This window comes from Buceros rhinoceros, unplaced genomic scaffold, assembly GCF_000710305.1.
Source record: "Buceros rhinoceros silvestris isolate BGI_N320 unplaced genomic scaffold, ASM71030v1 scaffold5517, whole genome shotgun sequence".
Classification (NCBI taxonomy): Eukaryota; Metazoa; Chordata; class Aves; order Bucerotiformes; family Bucerotidae; genus Buceros; species Buceros rhinoceros.
Genome location: NW_010423832.1, coordinates 2,414 through 19,898, shown reverse-complemented (window position 1 = coordinate 19,898; position 17,485 = coordinate 2,414). Strand labels below are relative to the sequence as shown.

Here is a 17,485-nt window from a genome sequence, read left to right as displayed (position 1 = left end):
ACAACTCTGCAGGATCTCACAGAAAACAGACCACACTCGGTAAAAACCATGTCCAGGTTGGGTACGAAGTCCTGAATCACACAGTGCTGGGTGTCCCTATGCCACGTAGGGACAAAAATGACACTTTTAAACATGTCTTACCAGCACCAGCATGAAATTCAGACGTGATGCCCCATTCGCACCGTTAAACCGCTTCATTGATGTTCCGGTTCCACGTTAAACACCCCACTCTGGAGGGGTCTCCCCATACCCTGGGCACCCCCCAAGCACCCCAGACCTGCTCCCACCCAGCAGCAGAAGGGGTCAGAGCCACGCTCCTCACACACCCTTCTTCTCAAAGTGCTGCTTTCCAGAAAGCCTGGCTCTGTCCTTCTTCCACAGGGTGGCTTTACACTGAATTCTGACACAGGAACAAGTACTAAATAGATCAAATGTTGCTAATGACCAAAGCTGGAGACCCCCAGTTGAGCACTGTGAAAAGTTAAGAGGACAATCATCAAACACAAGCAGCAGTGCCAGAGTTTCACTTCAAGAAACTCTGCACTGGTCTAAGAACGGTAGGGGAGTATATGGAATATAAAATAGAAATTGTCAGCAAAACAACCGTTACTCACTGGTGGCGTCACACATCTAGAAATACATCAGCAGGGCTCTCTAAACCTTGAGGATTTAAATTCCACCAATTTTTGAAGGAAAACTATTGCAGAAGAAACAGCTTTCTCCACTTAGTTTTGTAATTAAAGCTTTAACTCCTAATTTGACCACAGGGATGTTACTTTTTGGTATAATTTGGTTTTTAAGGAGGTAGGTTTTGATTACTACTGACAACTGCCCGGATGCATTTGCAATTCACTTTGAGAGATTAATGAAGGCTTGTTTTTGTGAGAAGGACAAGATTTTTTTATAGCGATTAAAATTGGTTTTAAAGTTCTAACATACGGTATTTGATAGTAATGGCTGAAATTATTCCTAGAAAACACTTGGACCGAATTAAATGTCAGTCACTGAGAATTCTGTAACACACACAAGCACCTTCTCCGCAGTCAGCCGTCACCAGTTTGGAATTAAGCCCAGTAAGGGTCTTACTTTAGCTTCCAGTGTATTTAGACAATCCTTAGAACTTAAGCAACAAAGCTCCAATTTGCTTTCAAAGCTTAACTTCTCCGCTGCTGCCTAAAACCTCACACCACCCAACTCACCATCTTCTCCCAGGCACATTCTGAAGAACTCGTGGCTGCTTCTGACCCTTCTCACACAGGAGCAACTCCTCCGAGGATCTGCCTAGAACAGTATGTTCGAGCACAGTCCTGCTCACCAGCGCTTCACTGATCAGAAATATGTCAGTGTTTCAGACACTGAGGTGAAGGATTCATATATTTGATGATTTAAATTGCCAAAGCCGGAGCTCAAAGTAAACCTTTCCAGCTAACAGAATGAGCACTGAAGATACAAGTGAAGACTGGCCTATTCACAGTGTTTACTCGCTCATTTCCACCGGAGTTTAACACACCCAAAGAGCCACATTCAAACAAGGTCGAACATCTGAACAATTACTTACCTACTTGGATAATGAAGATGCATCATTTACAGCCAAACTCATTAACAGCTTCCCAATGGTGCACTGGGTTAAAGTTTCGATAGTGTTTTTCTCACTCACTAGACATGAAAACAATTATTAAGAGGGACAGAATATTACTACACTCGACAGCACTGAATATCCTCCTAACGAGAGCTGAGCCCCCTCTCCCCCCCTAAAAGACACACTTTAGTCCTGCACGGGACAGCAAGGGATAGAGGTGTCACTGCTCCATTCTTAAACACCCAGATGCAATGAGAACACAGAAAGAGTGCAACAACAAAGCCCAGAAGTTCTTTAGCATGGTATTTTAATTACAGATCTTGACACTTTTCTATCTTCAGTGGAAACGCAGGTAACATGTCTTGTGACAACCGAGCACACGAGCTGTCTTCATGCTCTCCCAATGGGTTCCGCAGGGCTGAGATGTAGATAGCTCCAATATAATCAATAAACGAATGATTGTTCAACCGATTTCAGTTCCCATTGATGTCCTTTCCCACTAATTCTCTCCCTTCAGAATAGGCAGCAGCTCACCGCTTTCCTGCAGTTCCTGTGAAGGAATACAGACAGCAGTTATTCCCGATGAACACTCAGTGATTATGCTAACGAGGTTTCAGCAGGGGCGGTTTAGTGGTGAGGAGATCCATTCCCTGGCTGTGAAGGGGATGCACTATGGAGGGACCCACTAGAGGTCCCCCTCGACCAAGAGACTGAACATCATAAGGAGTTTCAATTCTGGTTTGTGTCTGTTCAGTCAGAGAGGAGCATTATTTAGCGAGCAGACACCCCTTCGAGAGAACAGGTCGTTACTGACTCCACCCTGGGATTTCCTCCTAGATAAGACCTATTTTCAGCATACACAACATTTTAGAGCATCCCAAACACCTCCCAGAAAATGGAATCACAACCATCCATTGATAGATTTTGTCACCGCCACAGGTTAAAACAAACGAGAGGGTAAGAGATTTGTCTCTTCTGACTAAGAGGGACTTGCCCACGTTGTCTTGATGCTTTGAATTCAGATTACCAGGCTGTTCACTTACTCCAGAGCTAGACAGCACCAGGAAATAGTTTTAAAATACCATGCTGGGGAATGTATAGTCTTTTCTCACATCTCAAAAGAAACAACCGCCTCAATTTTCTTACATATTATGGAATAACAGTAACCACATTCATCCACCCATACGAGTTAGTGTGAACCCAAAGGAGTCCAACAGTGCAAACAGATAAATCACATTTCAGTAGCAGCCAGAGAAGTGCTGTGTGGTGTCTCCAGACTGCAGTCACTGATCACTCAAACTGCTCACACAGTTGTTAAATAAATAAAATTCATCTATATAATTTAAGGAAACCCAGTATTTTAGAACTAAATGAGAAGTACTGGTTGTCTCTTCCAAAGAGTTTCGATGCCTGAGGAATTGGCTATAAACCATTCGGACACAAGCAGGCTCAGGAGCGTTTAGCACACTGCCTGCTCTGTACAGAAACCAAAAACACAGCCAGAGATGCAGGTCTCTTGTTGGTGCTCCAGGCTCTGCTCAAACGACACCACTAACCATGACTTTCCCCAGGAATGAGCCTGTTTGCTGGGAAAACGCATCTCACCCACCTCAGTGGAAAAAAAAAAAAAAAAAATCAATGTCAGAAGTAAAACTAGGAAGAGAAACCTGTAAAAATGCATCTGCGGGGTAAAAATGGTCGTTGCAGTAACAGTAACTGACTGCTGCCATGAAAAGACATTTCTCTGCTCTATCTTGGCATATGAGAATGCCAGAGATTGAGGCCCTTTCAACTGTACGCAGAGCTGACAGAAGCCCCAGCAAAAGCACCAAGTCATTTGCTTCCAAGACCAAAGGCCAGTTCTGTGTGCTACCAGCAGAAAACAGTTCTCTGGTTTTTATCAAACAGTTAGTTTACATAGAATCACAGAATGGTTTAGGTTGGAAAAGACCTTTCAGCTCATCGAGTCCAACCGTTCCCCCAGCACTGCCAGGTCCCCACTGCCCCCTGTCCCTCAGCACCACCTCAACACGGCTGAGAAACCCCCCCAGCAACGGGGACTCCACCACTGCCCTGGACAGCCTGCGCCAGGCCTGGACAACCCCAACGGGGAAGAAATTGTTCCTCAAAGCCAACATCAAGCTCACCTGGCCCAACTTGAGGCTGCTTCCTTTTGTCCTGTTGCTTGTTCCTGGGAAGAAGAGACTGACATCCCCCTTAGCTCCAACCTCCTGTCAGGAAGTTGTTGAGAGAGAGAAGGCCTCCCCCAAGCCTCCTTTTCTCCAGGCTCAACCCCCCCAGGTCCCTCAGCCGCTCCTCAGCGCTCTTGTGCTCCAGCCCCTGCACCAGCTTCGTTACCCTTCTCTGGACACACTCGAGCCCCTCAATGTCCTTCTTGGAGTGAGGGGCCAAAACTGAGCCCAGGATTCGAAATGCGACCTCACCAGTGCTCAATACATCTCACATAAGATTCTGCCAGCCATACCTTAACAATGTCCAGCCCTCCAACAAGTTCACCTTTCACATACAACTGAGGATACGTTGGCCAGTTTGAATAGGTTTTTAATCCTTGCCGTACCTAGGAAAAATAATCTTACATGTAAACTTTGACTTTAGTAAAAGCAACGATGAAATCCCCAGTGAGGGAGAAGCTTAATTACCTCTTCATCTTCCAGTATATCGAATGTCTCATAATCAACTCTAGAAAAAAACAAAAGACAATCATCTACTGTGGAGTTTTGTAATGCAAGACCCTCAAAAGCTCCAACTGGGGACATTTACAAACTGGCTTCCAAATCACTCACAAGCGATGGGTAGTAGGAGCAAGTCAGTCAACTTCCGCATCAAGGACTGTAATGTAAAAAACGTCCAGTTTCACAGAGAAACTCCTTATAATGCACAGATAGAGCAGAGGGCGCTGGAAAATTAAGCCCTGTAGCTTAGGCTCTAATTGGCCAATACGTGTTCAAAGTAATTCCATCCACCATTAGGTCAAAAATAAAAGACACAGACTTATACTTTGGAGGTTTTCATTAAGGAATCGACGAGCTGCAGCTCTTTCACCATCTGCACACACTGTCTGTAATTGAGATGCCTGTGGACATGTGAGTTCCGCTCCTGCCCTGTACGAGTTTGGGGATGTAGATCCCTCCAAGTGGACTGGGACCAGTGACAAGAACAAGGATTTGAGTACCTGCTACTTATTTCCAAGCTGGATATTGATATATCATTATCTGCTATCTCACAAAGCCCATTCTAACATCTAGTAATCAGGCCAACTGCCTCACGTCTAACTAGCAGTACAAACAAAACAGGCGTTTGTTCAAAGGAAGACGATACTCATCTCCCTCACTGCAAAGGAGCTGCTTTGAAGAGGAAAACTGAGTCTAGGGAACATGAGAGGCTCCCAGATTAAGGGAACAGATCAAGCAGGACCTCTCTAAGATGACTTGCTTATCAAAGGGGAAGGATTTCTTTCATGTCAACAATCATAGCAAAAAAAAATTCACTGTTGCCATAAACTCCTCAATCCCAGCAGACAATCACGACATAGTGCAGTTAAAGCAGCACAATAACTGACACACCACATTCGACCCAGTATCAAATGGGGGTAGCAGTGATTTACACCAGGACTTTCACATAAAGATACTTCAAAATACTCCTGAACAAAGAAAATAAGACTTTGGGCAAGTCTTCCACTCCTACAATCCAAACTCTCCATTTATAAAATGTAGTTGTTAAACAGAACTGGCTTCCCAAACTGAACGGAAACCCTGCTTACTTACCCAGTGCTATTTATGATCTCTATGATTTGCTTGCTGAATCCGCATTTTGCCACCTAGAATGCAAAACGGACATGTTAAAACATCGACCTGCTGTTTAACCCACAACACCCCCGGTCCTCAAATTACACTGAGACTATGACCAATTTACTGCCAATCCCTTTCTCCTCCTTGACACTCTTTGCTTTAAACGGTACTGAATGTCTCCTTTATAGTCTCTGCTAAAACCAATGGAAGCATTGAGAAAATTTAATGCGTGGTGTGAAACGACACACGGTGAATCTGCTCTCCAGGTTTGGCAATACTGTCTTGAAAACTGGTATTTTTTGAACAATCAAAAAGCCAAAGCTACGGTAGGATGGGTATAAAAATGTCTCATACGCAGCTGTAAAACAGCCATGGTTTATTTGGAGAATCCGCTACCCTTTACTTACCATTCTGGAGAGAGCAGCAACCTATGGACAGCTGATAAACAGGCAGCATGTACAGCAACTCCCAAATTAACAAGTGAAAGGATCGTCTGTGTCTCTCCATAGTGACAGCAGGACGATGCAGGGCACCCTCCAGACCAATGAGCTCATCACCGCTCATCAGTGAGTCACATAACACACAGGGTGCCAGTGGCTATGAAATAGTCGAGTAAAAGAGCCAGTAATACTCGTTGAGGATCTGCTGTAACTGCAGCTACTGCAGGGACACTGCTCCAGCAGAACATCCCCGCTCGAGGCTGGTTGAGTCATTCTGACAGAACTGCCGTGGCTTGCTGTGCAAAATGGAACAGTTTATACCCTGGTGACTTTGAGTTCTGCAACCCAAAGCAGCACACTGCCCTCCTGAGCTGCTGTGATTTGACCCTGACTGTTAGCAGGTGCCTGTCTGCAGCCACCACCTTTGTTTCGGTGAGCAAGATAGAAAGCGCAGCTTGAAGGCACCAGGTGCAGACCATTCCATGCTCATGAGAAACAGAGCAGATCCGTTCTGGTACATGGCATCAGACTTCAGCCTCTAGCAGCCTTTTTTAAGTGCAGTTGTGAAAACATAATACAGTCAGGGAGTTCCAAAGTCTGCAACACCCAATCCTATGAGGACAACAGAGGGAAGTTTCCAGAAACATGGGTCCAGGGAGAAAGTGCTGGGCTGCACTCACAGCATCTGCCTCAAGGCAGGACATGCACTCAGGACAGTGATCAGAAGCCAGGATCTACAAAGACAATCAGTAAGGAAGACCAAAAGGACAAGCACCGTTCTTCCATTCAGTCCTGAGCTGGAGATCAACCCACAGGCATCACCACAGGGTAGCAAATTCCCTGACTGCCCTGGAACACAGCATCAACATTTCAGCCACATGCATCCATCAGGCAAAGCAGGGACAGCTCTTCCACAGCTTACAGAAGCACCAAATAACAAGGCAAATAACTAACTTGCCAGCACCACTGATTTTCATCAAGTAAGAAAAAAAGATAATTGTCACTGGTTAAAAAAATGTTTAAATAATATAGTCTGCAACACTTCATCTTACCTGTTTGCTTCCCTTCATAAAAAGCATCACAGGAGCTTTGTTTATTAAGAGTTTAAGCCTATAGAAGAGATAAAAAGACAGACATTAAACTAAACCAGGTCGGTTATTACCCCAAGCTTTGTTTCGACAGGAAAACAGAAGTGGGAAGACAACACCAGGCGGCTTTACCAAATGTAGTTAAAGCATTATTACACACCACTCTATTGACTTCAGTCGCTCACGGTAATTCTGCTGGATGAATCTGAACCATCCTGCTACTTTTAGAGCAACGATTTACTTTTCTAGATTAACCTCAAAGTACCAAGCAGCAGCAAGGTGAAGGAGAAACATCACCTGAGGATATTTTAAAGGCAATGTCCGTATGTAGTGACCTACAGGTTTTCCACATGTAAGCTTCAGAAGTATTTTTCCCACCAGGTTGTCCCTAGGGTAAAAAGCAACAGTAAAACTAACAGCTACAGCAATCCAAGCTCCTTCCCCAGCTGCCAGAGCTGTTTGGTGAAACCAAGCTCATCTCCAGGTCCACTTTTGAAGGTATTTTCAAGTGAAGATGACACCACTGGTTGATGGTAAGAGATCAAACACTGAGTAAAGGAACATAATTTAGCACTAAATAGATTCTACTACCGATATTCCTTCATTTTATTAAGCCTTAACATGTCCAACTACCTACCTCACAGGGTTTTTCTTACAAGTGACTGACAGAATGAACACCATGTGGAAGGGCTCACAAGTATGAGCTTAGCTATGTAGAAAAACTCATCTGTGGTCTGGATAAAACTTCCCAGTTGTCACCAGAAAACAGAAGAGAGATCTCAGCTAAATGTCACAGGTTAACCCAAGAAACCAGCACCTAGTGAAAGGTGAGGAAAAAACTGGGCAACAAGAAGCTCCTTGTGACTTCTCTGGTGGACTTTTAGCCAGTTTTCTTTCAGGCCACTTTGACATCAACATTTGGCAGAATTAGTAAGAACTGAATAGGACTGTGAACTGTGAAGGAGATGCTGCTGCAGGAGCTTTAGGGAGACATTTTGCTACGCCAACAATTTTAATCTATTAACTCACATCAGGTAAGCAGAGGGCGTTTCCTATTACCTTCTTTCCCCAAAAAACAATAAGCAAAGAAAAAACTGCGTAAGTTTAATAAAGCTCCAGCTTATGCAAGTTTGTAAAAAGGAACAGACTAAAGGAATTAAAAGGCCATACTGAGGCAATCTCATCTTTACTCAATTTAATCTCAAATGCAAAAAGTAGCGATTGGGTTTTGTGGTCTTGACAAAACCACTGACAAGTTTCCCTACCAGAGCACCTAATGGCAAACCTCAGGCACAGCACCAATTTTAACGGAATTAAGGAACACAGAGCTCTAAGTGCACTTTACCATCACAGCAAAATGACTTGCATTAAATTATTTCTCCACCGTGATGAGAAGGCAAAAGAACCAGATCTCGTCACACCTGGAGCATAAACTTGCTGGTAGCACCCTCGGACAGCAAGAGGGAAGCTATGCTAATGCATTTGCCTTCAAGGAACAGGCCACCTTCCTGGTAAAGCAGATCCCCTCTGCATGTCTTAATGGCACTAGTCACATAAAATCCAAAAAAAACAAAGCCACATCCCCTGGCAGCTTCTCCAAGAGTACAACCTGTCAGATAGCTGCAGCTCACTGCCTGGGGCATGGCAGAATTTCAAACAAGAGCGAAACTTCAAACAGGAAGGTTCAAGGAGGACAAATTGGTTCCTAGATTTTACATCTGATTCAGGAAGCAACCACAGCATATATTCACATTGCAAAGGTGAAAGAAAACCGGAACTGAAGGGCATGAGTAAGAAAAAAAAAATCATCACACTCCTGAGAAAGTCAAAGAACAGGAATTTATACAGGAGGTTCCTCTACAGAAACAAACATAAAGGAAACCTCAAATCCAGAGACCCTCGAAATAACAGGAGACATCACACCTGTCCTCCAGCTTCTGTGCCTTCGGGCAGACTGCATCCAGTTCTCCAGAGGCCTCAAGTTCCTGGGGAAATTGGGGGAAGAATCAGATGTAAAATGTAAACTTGCTTCTGACAAGTAACCAGATGAAGAATTTATCTGTTTCTAACCTTTACAATATCGAGTCCACCTATAAGCTCCCCAGCTACATACAACTGCGGGTACGTCGGCCAATTAGAGTATGTTTTCAGCCCCTGACGAACTTCTTCATCAGAAAAAATATCGAAACTGCTAAAGGAAATACCATGTTTATTCAGGATCTCCACCATCTGCTTGCTGAAACCTGCAAACACAAGAAGAGGAATACATGTGATTTTAAACAAAGCGTTCCCATGTCTCTACTAAACCTTTTTCATTTCAGAAGGGCAATTCTTTCAGACAGCGAGTTCCCAGCAGCTCTAGTGTGATAGTTGTTGCTTTATCAATGTCCTCAGATATTATAAATGAGAAAAAAAACTTACTTATTATTGGGATTACAAAACAAAAATACACAAACAGCTTGTTCAGGCTGGTGCTTCTCTATTTAGAGCTACACTTCAAGTAACCTTCATATAAGCATCTCCCCTGTTCCAACACACAACTGAAGCCAAGTTAAAGTCTTTTCCAGCTCCTCCTCACTGAGCATCACTCACAAAGAACAAAAGCTTCTCAATGACGGCCACGACATCTTCAGTGGCCACCTTCTCACTTCTCTAACTGCACATCACTTCCTCCCACTACTGCCAACCTTCCCCTACACCAGACACAGGTGAAGTTGACATGCAAAGCTGGGACCAGGATTTAAACCCACCACTGGGTTAGCTCAGAAACTCAGCTTCTATTATGTTTTCTACAGTTTCGCTGTAAGAGCATGTCCTTGCCTCCTTCATGGGAAAAGGTAGATTTCTTTTTGTTTTTCTTAACTTTTTCTGTTCACAAGTGGTTCATATTATTCTACCACGCTGGGGACACTTCCATATCACATTTTGTTTGCCCTTATAACGGATGTTTGTAGTGTCCTACTCTGGCAGCACTCTCCCAGCAGTGTATTAAGCACTGAGTATTATGATGTAAACATCCAGATTTTCTGAGTTCATTACGCGGCCAACCCAAGAAGGAAAGTTTCTCCCTTCTGTAACCAGCACGTGCTCTTTATCCTGAAGCACTTCCACATGTGCCACTGTTTTTGGCAGGCACCTCCCTCCTAAGGGAGCAGGAGCCTCCTAGAAAGCACCATCACACGGTTGGCAGAAGGGATCCATGAGAATCTGCCCATAAGTCAGTGTGATAGTAACATGTGTTTTCTACCTTTGCCCGCTCATTCTGGTTTGGATTCACATGCCCTTGCAATCCTACCAGCTCCCTCAAAGAATCCCGACAATTGCTGCACAGACAAATGGAAACCTTTACCCAAATATTAAAAAAAAGAAACAATGCTTAAAGGCTTTAATAAAGTAATACAAAACATAAAGCAGCTTGAAATGGGAAAAATAATCAAAGTGCCATAGAAAAATAACCTTTGAGTGCAGCTTGCAAGACCACCTATTAGTTTTTGAAATATGGATTTACTAAAGCTTTCTGCAGTTTTCATGATCTGCAATTAATCGAGACACGACGTAGCAGTATTTCTGTGTACGGCACCAAAGTTGCTTTCCTTCCTCCGACTGAAGTGCTACGTTCATGTACAGCCTGAAGTAAAACACAGATTCTGAAATTCTTCATCCATCTGGGAGTTCATTAGTAAACAGCTAAAGGCTGATTGCTGATGGTTATTCCATCGCCAATATATTAACTCATTTCTACTGTATGGAACTGGTGGTAGGGGGTGGAAACAGCTTTATTTTAGCTGTAGGCAATTACATGCAAACTAGAAAGATTGATTGGTTGTGTTGCATTTTGAAGGGTTATGGTAGCAGTCTGGAGCATTATGCTCAGGAATAAAGTGCCAGAACAGCTTTAGTTTCCTAACAAAAGGCTTAGGCTGCATTTCTGAAGCAGTGCTATACGTGCATTACAAGGAACAATTAAACTGTTAACAAAATGGTTTAAGTGGTTATCGAGACAATCACAAACACCACTCCAGCTTCTACACCAATAAAACACCCTAAATTACAGCGATGATGAAGCAAACAAACAAATACTACCACAGTCCAAATGAACCTACTGAAATAACACAACCTATGGAGAGGCCGCATACAATTGCCACAGGTTCTTGCACTTCCCTCCCGTTTCCATGAGCCTTTTACAGCAATGTCTGCCAAAGCAGGTTGTAAAATGCCGCACAAGTATTTTCAGAGCAGCTGAAAGTATGCTCAGGCACAAAGAGCAGATGATGTAGGAAAAGCCACACACAAGCTGTAAGCAAGTGCCTCATCAACCTGAAGCGGCCTGACCCCAGTTGCAAGACCCCTCTCTGCGTGCCAGGGCACAACCCAGCCTGACACACACGTTGACAAGCTTTCACTGCTTCTCCTGAAGCGCTTGACAGACTCTCCTCCCTTCCTGCCCCTACACACTAGTCTTAGTCCACAGCTTCTCTTGTAATTCAGCCCAGACAGGCCCACTGGGCAGTTCCCCCACTGCCATGGCTCTGCTCAGCTCCCCTCTTTGTCCAGCACTGGTCCTGACCCAAAATCACCTGAAGTTAATGGTTATGTAACCTAAGACTGCAGGACTCCTACTTCACTGAATCATTGTGATCCACACTACCGTCCTTCCCTTTCCCCCTTTTAACAGCACATGGTGACAACAACTTGTATCCTCCATATTCAGACAAGTGGACTGAATACGTAAACACTTTCTTTTAGTCCTTTTATACTATTTCACCCCTTTTTCCTTTACACAGCTCTCCACTCTGTTTCTTTTGGAAGCTACTGGACACTACAGCAGAAGGCACAAGCAGCAGTTGCACAGGGATGTCTGCACTTGAAATCCTCAACTGGATTTAATCCTCAAAACCCTGGTGAGATCTGGTTAACTGAACCCTTCAAGCCATGGTGAAGCACTGCTCTGTCTCCGGGCTGCACCTGCCAAGCCCCTATCAGAATGGGGTCATAAAGATAGTTTCACAAGTCCTTGGTTCCCTCTTCAAAGTGTTTTAAACACATTTAATTCACCTGCATGATACAGAAACATTTATGAGGAATCTTCCAAGCCTGTGCATGCTCTTGTCATTCACACACAGGTGTTTCCAAGACAGAATCTGGGCCTTGGGAAGCAGCCCAGGACTACACTCAGAGGAGATGACCTAGAGAACGTTGTGGTGTTAACTGCCAAAACAGTTCCCGCAGAGCGACACGGGAACACATGGGAGCCACCACCACGGCCCAGAGTGCTGTCTGGTCCAGCAATCCCCACCCCACACCAGTGCTACCTCCCTGCATCACCACAAAACCCGACAAGATCAGCTCTGCAGTGCACCTTCTTGAGAGAGTGTGAGCAGAAGGACTGCAGATCCCTAGTACCTTAAAATTTTGTCTTTTCACATTTGTTCCTGTGCTTTCCACACAGGCCAACGCTTCCAGTTCGCCAGGAACCAAGCGCTCTGAACAGTGAGCTGGTGGTAAGAGAACCAGGTTTAAGAAAAGCCATTTCCTCTGTAGCAGGGACACACACTACTGGTCTTCCCCTTTACCAGCTGCGATGGGTTTATTTTCTCTTTCCAAATGGCACCAGTGACCCCAGATGTCAGTCAATTCTTGTTATGCCTTGAAACGTTCTCCTCAGACTACTGGACATTGCCAACACATGCAACTTAAACCAAGTAAATCTGACAACGAGCCCAAAGCAACTGCTGTCCCCTTGAGCTGAGCCCCAGCCCACCCTTACCGCAGCGGGGCTCTTTGGGAGACCCTTTCATGAACAGCATGCACGGGGCAGCGTTGATGAGCTTCTTCAGACGTACGTTGAGATCTTCTCTCGCGTTGTCACTGGAGACAGCAGGAAGGGAAGTGCTAGACGCGTGGCGCTGCACTTTTTTGGTCAGCTCGGGGGCATGCGCACCGTCTAATCTGTCGACTTTCTGGGAATTCTAAGGAAACCAACACATGGTGATAAAGGATTAAATTCAGAGTTTGTACTGTAATAAAAACAAATAGCAAACCCACCCTATAAAGTACAGATTTCCAGATGCAGGGTGGATTAGTGTATTGATCTTTTCACCAGTTACTTGTTCCAGGACTCCCACCGTTCTATTGGCTGGCTACTGTTAATGGTAGAAAGTCCGCTGTTAGAAGAATTTATTGAAGAAAGTATTTTGAATCTTATTGTAACAAGCAGACAGACCTGTCATTTCTGCTAGAAGATTATTTACCTGGCTTTTGCCATGTTGTCAAACTATAGCCAGATAAGGAAACACGACTGAAATTTTTTAACCCAATGTAAGTTAAGACAAGTAAAATAAAAACTGTGTAAGAACAAATAGCAAACCCACCCTATAAAGTACAGATTTCCAGATGCAGGGTGGATTAGTGTATTGATCTTTTCACCAGTTACTTGTTCCAGGACTCCCACCGTTCTATTGGCTGGCTACTGTTAATGGTAGAAAGTCCGCTGTTAGAAGAATTTATTGAAGAAAGTATTTTGAATCTTATTGTAACAAGCAGACAGACCTGTCATTTCTGCTAGAAGATTATTTACCTGGCTTTTGCCATGTTGTCAAACTATAGCCAGATAAGGAAACACGACTGAAATTTTTTAACCCAATGTAAGTTAAGACAAGTAAAATAAAAACTGTGTAAGAATCCCGAAGCACCTAAGGAATCTACTTTTTTAGGTTTCACTACATAAATATTTCTTCTCTGAGAATGTGCTGAAGGTTCTGCATTAGAACAATATACATATTGAGAGTCCACCTGGAATCCATTTCTCTTAAATCCACTTTCTCTTACCTTAAAGAATAAGAAGGTTGGAACAGAACTAATTTCATATTTCTCAGATACTTCAGGCACAGCTTCAGCTTCCAGCTAAAAAAAGAAATCAAAAAACCAATCAAAAAACAGAGGAAAACATTATTTTCATAATCCTCTTTAAAGTCTGACTGTGGATGTCAACCCCATCCAGAATGTTCTTCTAGGTGTTTTATACATTTAGAAAGGATTTGATGTTGAAGTTTGTGACACATTTGCATTTAAATGAGACTCGCTGGGCTGGCGTGTCATCCACTGCACGTACAGTGTCAAAACAGGTTCAAAGGTTTTTCTTTTGTTGCACATTTTCTAAAGACGCCCGCAGGCTGCCAATAAAATTTTTGGTGCACTAGTGACCTAGTAAATTTTCAATCATATGCAGCTCCTGCTATATTGAAATCCATAAATCACTGACCCCAGTTATGTCATGATTACAGTGCTTATTTTCTGCCCACAGCAACTCTGGCTGTTTGCTCTATTGACTAATTTCAGGGGGCAGTACATCATGACTGACACTTGCAGCCTTCTGCAAATGATGGGGAAAAAGGAGTGTTTCTTCCAAAAGCTATTGATGGCCCCTCCGTTTATTTTTAACTCCTATGAGGCTTCTCAGCACTGAGTGGCAGCTGAGATTATTGGTTCTCATTTCATTCAGCATTCAAACACATACCTCGGAATTACACTGTGTAGTGACTTGCCAAGGAAATATATCTGTTATTTCACTCACATTTGTGATTTTCCAGCAGGAGCACTGAGAAACTAAAGCTCCACCCTGAAAGCTGTAAACAGGTTCCAATTATCTATTCTCTTTCAAATGGCAGATGATTAAACAACTCCTACCTAAAATACTCATTTTCTGTCCCAGTAAAGTTTCCTGCTTACTTGGATACTTACGTTCCACTCTGGTCAGATTCACACCACAGATGTATTTTCTATTTCATTAAGTTGCTCTTAGTAGTACAACCTTACACAAAAATTGTTTCTAACTGTTTCGGGACATAGAGACAATTTCATTGTAACCAACTCCACTATGCAACAACTACAATGAGAAACAGCATTTAGGAAGACTCCTGACATTTTGAAGTTCATTTCATTATTACTTTGCTCTATCTAGAGCGTAATGGTTTTGCGTTTGCACGGCAGTGCCCTGCTCTTGGTCAGGCATTTGTAACCATCCAATAACCTAACAGGTCCTTGCCAATCAAAAGGCAGACCCTGGCTATTCTGGAATACAGCCCAAAATCCCACAAAGAACTCCATAACCAAATACACTCCCCCTGAGGAGCCCCTCTCCAAGAAACTCATCAAGAAAATTCCCCCCAGCAGCTTATTTTCTCCAAACAAGGATAGCAGTAATAGTGATACTGGAGGAAGTGCTGTTCTCTGTTTTGCAGCACTTCCATCACTGCAGAACCTTGTTCTTAAAAACTAAAATTACAGCAGAATAAGGGTTATAAATAAGTAACACATAAATATGAATAATAAAGAGGTAACCAAGAGTTTTCAAACTTCCTTGGGCCTACTAAGAGCTACAGAAACTCCATATAAATTTAAACATCTTGAATTTTCAAACTGTTAAAAAGTTAACCCTAAGTAATAAAATACGCCCATTAAAATAGTTCTGTCCCTCTGATTTACAGAGAGAAATGTCAGCTGAGAGAGGAAGCATTAAAAAAACCCACACAAAACCTAAGGGCTGTAGGAAATGAAAGGAAATCACTCAGAGAGCTGGCTGCTGCGTCACTCCCAACCCTCATCACCATACCATTTAGCTAAGCAATACCACTTCTTTTTTTTTTATTTTAAACCACTTGCATCTGCAAGTGAAGACACAAAGGAGCTTCAAAACCAATTTCACCCAGGTTTTGCAATACTTACACTTTAAGAACAGCTCTTCTCTGTTTAAAGCAAGCTCAACTGCCTGACTTACCTTCACAAACGCAACCTGCACGTGCTCCTTTGCCAGTGGCAAGTGAAGACACAAAGGAGCTTCAAAACCAATTTCACCCAGGTTTTGCAATACTTACACTTTAAGAACAGCTCTTCTCTGTTTAAAGCAAGCTCAACTGCCTGACTTACCTTCACAAACGCAACCTGCACGTGCTCCTTTGCCAGTGCTGCCATGACCTCATTCATCTGAGCACACTGAGGAGCCCATGGTGCCCAAAAGTGGACCACCACAAGGGACCTATTAAAAACAAAACAGTAATAGCATTTACTTTGAAGGAACACTCATGCGATATAGAAGTTTGATATGCCAAAAAAACACTCACAAAAAACCAGCCCCACAGCACCTTCCTGAGAAACAAGAAAATCAGACAAGGGAAAGCAGGAACTTGTGCAGAGGAGGACTTTACTGCTGCTTCAGGAACCATTCCAAACCCAGCCCGTGCTGTTAAGGCAACACGATACAAAGAGAAACGTCATCCTGTAGTTTGGCAGTAAAAGATCATCCCATACAAGTGTCCTTGAGTGCCTAGTACTGCTTACACACAGCATTTAAAGATGGGAAGTCACACGGTGAACTGAAATCTCAAACTGGGTACCACGAGGTGGTTCTCATGAGACTAAACAAACACACTTGGATGACAACAGTGAGCAGATATTTGCATCCGATTTTCCATTCCATTCTCCAAGTTTGCTGAAGCCAAAAGCACTAGGCAGAAAGAAGACATATAACGTCCTAGTTTTAATCTACTCAGAAAGCAATGCAGAAGTCAAGCCAACCATGCCACAGAGGCCATTAAGTGCCTTTTATCTCTAACGGCAGTTCATTATCAACGGTGAAGGCCACACATGACACTCACAGCAGAACCACAGACTCTGTGCACCGTGCTGAACTCAAACACAGAACCTGCAAATTCATAAACTTCATTTCTCAACGCACTTCTAGAGGGATTTGGGAGCAATAATAGGATTTCCTCTCTTTTTTTTTTTCCCCACCATGCCATCACTCAGCACATGGCTCTGCTTCAAGAGCAGATTAACCTGGCAAAGTTTATAGGCTAGTTAAGATCTCCAGTTGAGGAAGGACAAGGCACTTCCACTCTTCTGCAAGTGCCAGCCTCACAAGTTTAGGCCTGAGCTCAGGAATGGTTCCAGACATCTTCTCCAGGGCTACCACCTGTACAGATCCTTCCCACATTCCTGCACACCACTCAGCACCAGCAACCACCCCGAAGTCAAACCATCGCTCTTCAATCACACCCGAATCGCGGTGAGGTGTCTTTGGACTGATGGCACTGCTCACAGCTAACACTGGAACCAAAACCCCAGGAAAGGCTCATTTCAGCGATTTATTCTTCAAAACACACTTTGGTAGGGACTCCTTGAGAAACCCAAGACCACACATCCCAACCTTAACTGCAAAACTACTTTCCAGCATGTGAATTGGACAGTAACTTCTCTTCTGGAGCAGAGGAGAGAGCAGGTAGCTGGTGCAGGATCTCCATCGGCCCCCCCAGCTGACAGCTCTTCTGAACATTACTGCCGCTGTCAGCTCACACAGACACATTTTAATTAAGTTTAATTAAGTTTAATTAAGCCAACAGGGACAAGCTCTTCATATCACACTGCAACCAGCAGTTTTTACCACAAAGTAATGAGGTAGGCTGGGAGATGGGGAAGTCATTCATATGTATGAGAATAGCCACTACAACAGGCAGAAAACTTTGAACTGAAAAATGCGGCAGCTGCAGGTAGGGAATTTAGCAAACGGACACA

At 43.6% G+C, this 17,485-nt stretch overlaps 1 protein-coding gene across 1 annotated transcript; it reads right to left on the bottom strand.

Annotated features, from left to right (window-relative positions):
• Nucleotides 1–2,005: 2,005 nt before the first annotated feature.
• Nucleotides 2,006–17,020, bottom strand: GLRX3 (glutaredoxin 3; the record flags this gene model as incomplete). Its single annotated transcript, XM_010140553.1, has 11 exons — nucleotides 2,006–2,129; nucleotides 4,065–4,157; nucleotides 4,240–4,279; nucleotides 5,365–5,417; nucleotides 6,881–6,938; nucleotides 8,840–8,901; nucleotides 8,987–9,159; nucleotides 12,684–12,885; nucleotides 13,745–13,819; nucleotides 15,842–15,950; nucleotides 16,828–17,020. Coding segments are annotated over 11 exons (1,109 nt in total), but the record flags the coding sequence as incomplete, so codon positions are not given.
• Nucleotides 17,021–17,485: the final 465 nt, after the last annotated feature.